At 39.8% G+C, this 10664-nt stretch overlaps 1 protein-coding gene across 7 annotated transcripts in view; it reads left to right on the forward strand.

The window, feature by feature from the left end:
• Positions 1–8337, forward strand: part of LIMCH1 (LIM and calponin homology domains 1) — a 376071-nt gene extending 367734 nt beyond the window's left edge. For all 7 annotated transcript variants that reach the window (XM_043970433.1, XM_043970436.1, XM_043970435.1 and 4 more), the window contains 2 exons: positions 1823–1925; positions 7168–8337. In XM_043970433.1, the coding sequence (XP_043826368.1) occupies positions 1823–1925; positions 7168–7193 (129 nt within the window). In that variant the 3' untranslated portion in view covers positions 7194–8337. The remainder of the gene's footprint in view (positions 1–1822; positions 1926–7167) is intronic.
• Positions 8338–10664: the final 2327 nt, after the last annotated feature.

The raw sequence follows: 10664 nt of genomic DNA on the forward strand, positions 1-10664 counted from the left end.
CTGCCACTCAAGTCCACTTCCTGGGCAATGTGCTCTGCCTCTGCTCCTGCAGAGACCCCCACTATTTCCCCCGGGGAAATGCTGGACCCCCTTACTGGTCTGTGAGCCGAGTTTCAGAAGAAGCCACTGACACTAAAGATTACAAGGCTCCAAAGGCAAGGTCTGCCTGGGTTTGGATGCGTGCTGAGCTCCTCTCTTACCTCGTACAGCAGATGATCCCTGCTGCCTAATTAGGCTGCCTTTGGCTGCAAAATAGTATCATTCTGTTCGTTTGTGGGTTATATTGCTCCAGGAGTTGTCTTATGGCATTTTTTTTGGAGGTATGTGGACAAATTTTTCAGGAGCGCAGACAGTCACAACCTTTCCTCCACCATCTTGGCTTCACCCTCCCCTGGTTTCATAATTTATAGTCTTAGGGGGCCTCCTGCTTAAATGAGAGGTCAAGTGATTTTCCCAGAGTCACACAGTCTGCACCTATCATAGTTTGGTAATTGAACCCAAGTTGTCCTGACTCTGAGGGCTGCAATCTATACATGATAGCATGATGCCTCTTGATCGACTCTGTATCCACAGTATTAGGATGAATATGATTCTACCCTAAGTTAATATTGTGTTTCTAATCACAAAGCAACTCAAAAATACAAGCAAACTCATTTCAATAAGAGAACTTATTAATATACAAATGTACAATTTTATATTTTTATTTTGGTAGCTTCAAAAAATACCTACTTTTGGGGAAGCTAGGTGGTGCAGTGGATAGAGCACCGGCCCTGGAGTCAGGAGTACCTGAGTTCAAATCCGGCCTCAGACACTTAACACTTACTAGCTGTGTGACCCTGGGCAAGTCACTTAACCCCAATTGCCTCGCTTAAAAAAAAACAACAACACAAAAAAAACCCTACTTTTAAAAAGTAGAAATAATCTAAGGAGGCTATATAGGGAATTACAAAATTCTTTCTTTGTTGAGTCCTGGTGAGGTTACTCCCTCTCCTCCAGTTGTAGTAACTGCCCAGCTCACTTGGCCTACATCCCACCCCTGTTGAGGTGGTCCCTCACCCAGTGACTTTGAGGCAGCCGGAGGCTTTATTGGAGCCACCACTCTCCCACCTCTTCCCCCGCCCCCAACTCTACTCATAAACCTTCTGGCTATATTCTCTAGGCTCTTGGCCTCCCTCAGAAAAAGGCTGTAGGGGGCAGCTAGGTGGCGCAGTCGATAAAGCACTGGCCTTGGATTCAGGAGAACCTGAGTTCAAATCCAGCCTCAGACACTTGACACTTACTAGCTGTGTGACCCTGGGCAAGTCACTTAACCCTCATTGCCCTACAAAAACAAACAAACAAAAAAAAAAAGAAAAGAAAAAGGCTGTACACGAAAGAGCCACCAAATTCTCCTCCTTAGTCACTACCACCAGCACCAGCACCACTGACCCAATATTGAGGAAACCAGAATGTCTTTTCACAACTGAACAAAAGCGGCTCAAAAAACCCTTGTTCCCAGGGAGGGTTAATTAGGGATCGCTATATGGAAAACAGCTGAAATATCAGGAGGAAGAGCTTTTTGTTTCCTTAGAGCTTCAGCCAAATTCTAGAGATCTCCTGTTGTCCTATTTACAGATTTTCCCCATGAAAGATTCAGACAGGTTTCAGTCAGTGCTCTGAATGTCATTTGCTTATCCAAATCCCACACCAGTGGGGTTACGTTTGATCCATATAAAGGGATTCTTCTTTTGTGATGACCTCTCTGTGAAGGACACACGCAGTCAGTAGATACAAGGATGCATTTCTCACGTTTCTTATGACTTCTTTCTCGTTTAACGGACAGTGTGGAATCTGCAAAGGACAACTTGGAGATTCAGTGAGTGGAACAGATGTCAGGATTCGGAATGGTTTGCTAAACTGCAATGACTGCTACATCAGGTCCAGAAGTAAGTGCTGCAGCCAACCCCAAGAGCCCCGAGATGCGGGAAATCTCTTGTGTCAACGTCCACATGTATCCTGGGGCCCAATTCTATAGGCTTTATCTTCAATAAAGTCATGTCTGGTAAACAGAGCTTGATCAGCATCCAAGTGAAAAGAAGGGAAATGCCAATTCAATCCAGTAAGCATTTATTAACATGCTAGGCACTGGGAATAGAACCCAGTTCCCTTAAGGAGTTGATACCTTATTGAGTGAAGGCTAGGAGGCATGGTAGATAGAGCACAGGACCTGCAGTCAATAAGACCTGAGGTCAAATCCAGCTTTAGACACTTATTAGTTGTATGACCCTGGACTAGTCACTCAACTTCTGTCTATCTCAGTTTCCACACTTGTAAGTTGGGGATAATCACAGCCCCTACCTCCCTAGGTGGTTGTGAGGATCAAATAATATTTGTAAAAAGCTTTTGCAAACCTTGAAATGCTCTATTTAGCGGGAGTGAGGTGGTACAGTGGATAGAATGCTGGGCCAGGAGTTAGGAACCTGAGTCGAAATCCAGCCTCAGCACATTATTAGTTGTGTGATCCTGAGCATGTCATTTAACAGCTGGCTGCCTCGGTTTCCTCAAATGTAAAATGGGATAATGGTACCTACCTCATAGAGTTGTTGCCAGAATCAAATGAGGTGTGGCAGCTAGGTGGCACAGTGGATAGAGCACTGGCCCTGGATTCAGGAGAACCTGAGTTCAAATCTGGCCTCAGACACTGGACATTTACTAGCTGTGTGACCCTGGGCAAGTCATTTAACCTTCACTGCCCTGCAAAAAAAAAAAAAAAAAAGAAAGAAAAGAAAAGAATCAAATGAGGTAATATTTATAACGCACTTATCACAGTGCCTGGTATATAGTAGGTACTTAATAAATCTTTATTCCCTCCCTCACTTCCGTAATACAACATGTACCCAGATTAAGAAAATACAAAGTAAATTTAATATTATCTGAAGATGGGAGAAGAGGGCATGGATATCACCAAGAGAACATTAAACTATAAAGAAATCCCTAGAATCCTTTTTAGGCATCATCAGTTCTTTACTCCTATCTAGCCAAATCCTTATTGTTCCTCATATGTATTATATGGAGTATGCCTACCTCCATTTCTTGACTCAAGTAATAACCACTAAGCTGGAAATGTATTTCCCTTCTGTCCCAGGCCAAGGGTTTTCCTGAAGGAACATTGCACAGTCTACTGTGAAGTCTCCTCTGATTACCTAATCCCCAGTGGATCCATTTCCTGACCTCCTCAATCACGACACTACAGCATATGCCTCCTGTTGTAGCTCTTGATTATGTACTGAAATATATTTATCGCATACGGTTACTAGAACAAAGAATTAGAAAAGGATGTAGAATCCCATCTTCATCAGGCCAAACTGGCCTCAAACTGTTGCTAGCTTTTGACCCTGGGCAAGTCACAACCCTTTTTGCCTCAGCTTCCTCATCTGTAAAATAGGCTGGAGAAGGGAATGGCAAACTACTCCAGTATCTTTGCCAAGAAGACCCCAGGGGGGCGGCTAGGTGGTGCAGTGGATAAAGCACCAGCCCTGGATTCAGGAGTACCTGAGTTCAAATCTGGCCTCAGACAATTGACACTTACCAGCTGTGTGACCCTGGGCAAGTCACTTAACCCCCATTGCCCCGCAAAAAAAGAAAAAAAGAAGACCCCAAATGGGGTCATGAAGAGCCTGGGACATGACCAAGAATGACTGAACAACAAGAACAACAACAAAAAAGTTCCTTCTTTTTCTAGCTAAGGAAACTGAGGCCTAAGAGAGAAAGCAATTTGTCCAAGATAACCCTGGTCATGAGTCAAGGAGTCAGGATTTGTCCTCTTAGTTCTAGATTCCAGGCTTTTTCCCCCCCAAACCATGACAATATTCCCAACTCATCCATAAACTTAAGAAAAAGAGCCATCTCTTCTACTCCTGGATATCCCCCAAGTCCCTAGCAGAATGTGAAATAGAAAAGGGAGGAAAAGCTCATAGTTGAATTGAGATGAAATGGAGTGCTCTGGGAAAAGGCTGTTTATATATTTTGTAACACCAGAGGGCGATATTGCACAACTGCTGTCTTCACTTTGCTAAATTCCGTTCCAAATTCTAAACCCTTAGAGAACATGAAGTCCCAGAGTACTTAATCTGAGAAAATTTTAGTCAGCTGCAACAAGATTACTCAGAAATTCTAGAATCTTTTTTGGTATTTTTAGGTTTGTTTTAGGTTAACAAAATGTCCTTTGAAATGTAAAACAGTGGGTTGTTTTTTAGTTTCTTAAAAATGAGAAAAACTGGGGCAGCTAGGTGGCGCAGTGGATAGAGCACCGGCCCTGGAGTCAGGAAGACCTGAATTCAAATTTGGCCTCAGACACTTGACACGTACTAGCTCTGTGACCCTGGGCAAGTCACTTAACCCCAATTGCCTCACCCACCCCCCCCCACCCCCGCAAAAAGAAATGAGAAAAATTATAGGTTTTCATGTTTTTACCAAAATCATTAAATAGAGTATATAAACACTTTAACTTTGAGAAAAAACTGAAATTTTACTTTGTGATCATTTAATTATAATCCATCTATTTCACATGGATTGTGTTTTCCTTTTAAACAGTGAAATTGTGGAAGGTTGAGGGGGGTGGAATACACACCTATACTTATTGCCTTTTAAAAACGTAGGAATGAAAAGTAAAGTAGATTTCCGATGAATCTGGCTTAATTGTCTTTGAGGGGCAAGAAAAATAAATGCATAACACCTTCTTGAGTGTCAACGTACAAGATTTAGGTATACAGGTGGATTTACTTTTAAAATCTACTCCAGGGGAGAAATTTTTTTTTTAACCCCTATTTTTTCAAAGTAATTTCCCCTCATCTTCTTGGATGGAGCTTTTTCTTCAGTATTCCTGCTGAATGTGACGACTTGGATAATCAGAAGAGGGCACTGTTAAGTTGAAAAATTATTTAGCAGAAAAATAAAAGTGATGCTGCATGGTGTTCTCTATCCTTTCCCACCTTGAACTGCACTGAGGATACCAGGGGAATGTAAAAGATCCCACAGGCCCTTTGGAGTTGGAAGGGGAGGACCTTGATTCTTTTCATCTTGACTTGGTTTTGAAGGATGTTTGCAGATTAAGCCGTAAAAATGTGACATTTAGGGGAATTAACATGTTCAAAGATTTTTTTTCTTTTAAGTATTAAAATGTAAGATGAATTCACTGGCACTTTTTTTTAAAGGTCAAAATAGATTGAGATGTCCCTTCATAGTGTCACTAATCTAGAACTGGAGACACCTCTGAGGGCATCTAGTCTAGCTCACTATTTTTATCCCATAGCCTAGGGAGATCGCTCAGGCTTCTGGACAGAATGCCCATAGAAGTGATATTTGAACCCAGGTCCTCTGATTCCTTAGCCCCCCACTTTCCCCCCTGGACAATGCTGAATCTGTATAGTTATGCCATTTTGTGTAATCTGAAACCTGGGAAATCATATTTTCAGTGTGGTGACACAGCTACATTTTTCCTTTGCAGACTTTTAGTAAAGCTGACATGGGGAGATGAATCTGTTCACCTGATTTAAGCCTGTATTCATCCACAATACACTCCTTTCTGACCTTACAAACATAGAAAATCTCACTCGCAATTGGAATAGCAAAAATGATTCCAAGAAGGGCTGATGGAGTTTTGAAAGAGGGCTAAAAGCCCTTATCTATTTCAGCAAGGGTTCCCATGCCTGTCTTTGCTGTTATAAAAACTGAATTAGCTTTGAAAGTTAAGGGGGGGGGGAACCATACATTTAGCTAGAAGAGTGTTAATGCATTTGAATGGATGAAGCAATCCCAGATACCAGGGAAATAATCAGATCTGGAGGTAAGCTCTAGAAATGTTTTTGCATATCCTTATTTTTATCTGAGAAAAAAGAGGAGGGGGGGATCAGTATGGAATGTTTACTATAATAGTTTTCTGAGTAAATGAAAATAATTTTATTCAATTGAATAATAAAAATGAAATATACATAATCTTGTTTTCTAGGAGTAAGGAGATATATTCAAATAGTTTTTAAGCTGATAGCATAAGAGCATATTAAAATGGAATTCCTGAAAGCCACCTAAATACTTTTAAGATCTTATGCAAATAGCAGCCAAAATGGGTCATAAATTGCCCATAACACGTAATGCTATCACATGCTTAATTTCTGTCCCTGGTAACTTACGTGTTGGATGAGCTTGTCTCCGTATACTGTGTTCTGTTCAATCATCTCTTACTATGAAATACATTTAAGAAAGGACCCTTGGTACTTTATAATTGAATATGTTCCTCCTCCTCATTCTATTGCTGAAGATGGAGAAATGCTATGAAAATTTCCATGAGGAATATAGAAACCCCAGCCCATTGGTCTGAAATGAACACTTTCATTTTACTTCAGACTTCCGACTTCTTCCCCACCACATATTCCCAACAGATGTTGTTCGATTCTGGGGTAATATCAGAGGAGAAGTTTTCTAGTCTTTTTTTTATTTTAATCACCATAGAAGATAAAATCTAGAATGCCAAAAATTTCCTTTGGAGTGAAATCTAGAGATTAGGAGCTGTCCTTTGCATTTGAAAGAGTGTGTATTGGTGTGCTGATAAACAATTTTACTTGAAGGATGGCCTGCTTCCCAATTTTTCTGTCTTTCACTAATGCTAGGGCGAAATCATCAGGGTAGCAGGTACTCCAAGTGCAAGATTTGGAGACACAAAGTCTAGATACAGCATGACTGGCTTTGGGCACTTACCAACTGAGTTAACCTGGGCAAGTCACTAAAACTCCTGCCTCAGTTTCCTTATCTGTCAAATGGGGACAATAATAGCATACACCTCACAGAGTTGTGAAGCTCAGATGAGATAACAAATATCTATTGGTAACTAGGCAGTGTAGTATGCCTAATGATAAACTTGGTCTTAAACTCTTTCTAACTTGAGTCTCATCGGAACCTGTATAGGTAGGACTCCAGGGTGCATTTTCTTTGGGTGGATACCTCTATTACTTGCATGGAATTATGTGGAGAATACATTGGAGTGGCTAAGCGTGAAAGAGCTTAGCAAAACTGAAAAGCAGAATAAATACAAAATGCAGACCTCTATGAAACTGTTCTATAGGTTTATGGAATCAAGAAGCAAGAAATGTTAAATACTGTCACTAAATCCTTTCTGGCTTTCTTTTCACTTAGGTGCTGGTCAGCCAACAACATTGTGACATGGTTTTCGCTCCTACAAATCGCCTCCCACTGCTCCCTTTGCGGATGTCCTGGACAATCGCTTACAAACGCCCATATTTGTGGGACTTCGTGGCACTCATTTAATTTTTAAAAAGCTATACTAAGAGACTGTGTCTGTTCCTTTATAGCGCAATGTATGTTTGTTTTCTTTTCTTTTTCTTTTTTCTTTTTTTTTTCTTTTGCATTTGCACAGTATCTCTTATGAGAATATTGAATTGTTTTGATCCCGAATCCTTGAGAAAGTTGTGTGGATTTGGTTTGGTTTTTTTTTGTTTTTTTTGGTATGGAAAAATATGTTGATGATTCAAAATGTGATATTATCCTCTTTGGGAATTATGATAAAAAATGCAATAAAACCTTTTGTTTTGAAATTTCTAGAAACTAAACATTTTAAGTTTACAAAATGAACTCTAGAAAGTGCAGGACATGCCAACGTGAGATGAGCACTCTGCTGAGGGAGCATTTCTGAACTAAAAATCACAGGAAGTGATTTTTCTGTTGAACCATAACTTTTTTTTGTACAAAAATACTAGTTTGATAATCCATGCTGTAATTCTGAACCATCTGTGTTCTGTACCTTTCACGGGCAGGCCCATAAATTATTATGCCATTAACATTCATGTACTTTCAAAGTTACATCATTAAATGTAGATTATTCTGTCAAATAAAGAGAACCCTTGTAAAGCCTGCTGGGCCTATACTCTGACTGACTGGAGGCATTTCCCAAGAGTATGAGAAACAGAGATGAGATTATTTCAGTCTGTCTTTTTTCAGGATTATTGCAGTTTACCAAACTACCCGGATCTGTGAGAGAGAGAGAGAGAGAGAGAGAGAGAGAGAGAGAGAGAGAGAGAGAGAGAGAGAGAGAGAGAGAGAGAGGAAATCGGCTCTGTCCCAACGACAAGCAGGAATAACGTGATGCTCTCAGTCAATATCATTTACAACATTCCCAGGAGAAAGAGCAGAAGTTGTCACATGTCAGCCTAGGAGGGATGCATTGTATGCCTTGGGTACCTGGTGCCCTATACCATATGTGTACAGAGATGAGCTTTGAGAACCTCCGCTGTTGTTGCTTTAAAAAAAAAAAAAAAAAGGTGATATTTCACTGACTAATGTGACCAGTAAGATCCTACAGTTCACATTGTACCATGTCCATTTTAATGGACATATGCATGTTCCCCATAACTCTCCTCTTCATTGTCAAGAGTTCCAGCTATTGATCATGGAGAATTTTAACCACAAATTGACTTGCTGTTCCCTTAACCCCATATATCACATATTGAATTCCAGCTGGCTGAAGAAAGGAGAGAGTTGTTTAAAATCCTTGTTTAACTTTCCTGGGATGTTTTTTTCTTTAAAACTAGGGATGGGAGGGCAGGGGAAGAGCAGGTGGTATTGGGACACCTATTTATTCTGCCTTAAAACCATGTTAAATTAATGGAGATTTGTTACAATTGTCGAAAATGAACCCATTCATAGTATGTTGCTGTATTAGTAAAGGGATATAACGTGGATGATTATTAGATAAGCAATAATTTTTCTATGTGTTATTTGAGATAGCAACTATTTATTTACATGCTATGCTAGACGTTCCTTTGCATGCCAGTCCCGTGCTTGTGCAGAATTTCTCCTCGGTCACTGAAGGTATTTTTACTACGTTGTCAATTGGAAATGTTGTTGGATTGAACCTTACACATCATTTCATTAAAATTGTGCCTTAGAAAACGCAAAGCTATTGCACATAGTCAGTGATGACTTATGGTTACAGTGAATTCAAGAGGAACTAAGTCATTCCTGAGACCTTCAGTTCCCGAGACTTCTCCTGGTAGTGGTTGCTGTTTTACAAAAATGAAAAAAAAATAGTTTTGGAAATGTACAGATATTCAGTTCGATATTTTGATTAACCATCTGCATGTTTTATTGTTAGATATTTTGATAATGTTGATGTTTACATTTTGCATGGTGTTCACAGAGTACTCTCCCATGGTAATGCACAAAACATGCACAATTTCAGCATTCATAATCGATTTTTATAGAACCCTTTTTAACCTATGAAACTCCATCCGTTACATAAGGAATACAGGAATATTGCACATTCTTTTTTGGTCCCCACAACCTCATTTCTGCATTTTTCTTAGTGAGTCTCCTCATACACGTATTGAAACTAGAATCCAGTCAAGAAAAATAAAAACCTATTTTCCAACCACAAGATGCGCTTTTTTTCATAATGAACTCTAGTCACCAGCACAGAATAATCTTCAGCATTCTAAATTCTAATTGCCAACTGTTCCTATTTCTATTTGATTTATATTTCATTTGGAGTCTGTTACATGGCATTTTAGAAAGCCTAGGCCTTGTTTTCTCCAATTCAACATAATAAGGATGATAGATTTCTTGTTAAATAATCTTGGAGATCCCAGGGGGAGGAAAAAAACAAACAAACAATGCTTTGCTACACTGGGTTGTAATATATATGTGCGTGTTTAGTTTTAGGATGAAACAAAGAAAGAAAAGGAGAAAAGTAAGTGATTTATTATTCTTGAGGAAGGATGAGATCTGATTTTTTTTAGATCCTCCCAAAGCTATTCCCTTCTCATTCTTCAGAGAACCTGGATAACTCCACTATAACTGTGTATGTGTGTTTCACTATCAAACTTTTGTGATGTTTCTTCGCTCTTTCTATGTAGTGTTATTAATGCAAAATATACTGTAGCTATCTATTTGAAGCATTCAAAGTTAATGAAGTAAAAGGATCTACATCATATGCAAGACCAGCCAGAAGAATAATTACTGTTCTGGGTTGGCTAATGTGCTATATCAGTTAAACTAACCTTCATTTACAATATTTATTCTAAAATGCCTCTGAAGAGTAGCAAAAAGTTGTCTAAAATGCAACAGCTTTTATAGCAAATGTACATTTATAAATAAAATACTCAAATGAATTTTGGTTTCCTATGGTTTTATGGGGTTGTGTTTAATTTCTTCTAGGAAGGGAAGATCCATTTCTTACCTGCCTCAGATCTCTTCCCATTCCAGTTCATCCTCCTATCAGTTCCCAAAGTGATTTTCCTAAAGCCCAGACCTGACCATGTTTCTACCCCCACCTCCACCTCAATAAATTCCAGGGATTCCCTATTATCTCTGAAATCAACCAAACTCCATATTACACCCCCCCCCTTATATCCCATCTCTGTCACTTTGTACTGGCCACATTGCCCATGCCTACCTAGAATGCCTTCCCTCCCGACCTCTAATTATTATTTTTTTTTTGAGGAGCAGTGAGGGTTAAGTGACTTGCCTAGGGTCACACAGCTAGTTAGTGTTGAGTGTATGATGCTGGATTTAACCTCAGGTCTTCCTGAATCCAGGGCCAGTGCTTTATCCACTGCGCCACCTAGCTGTACCCCACCTCCAATTCTTACAAACTCTGGTTCCCTTCAAGCAGCCCC

The sequence above is a fragment of the Dromiciops gliroides genome, chromosome 6 (assembly GCF_019393635.1).
Source record: "Dromiciops gliroides isolate mDroGli1 chromosome 6, mDroGli1.pri, whole genome shotgun sequence".
NCBI classification, from domain to species: Eukaryota; Metazoa; Chordata; class Mammalia; order Microbiotheria; family Microbiotheriidae; genus Dromiciops; species Dromiciops gliroides.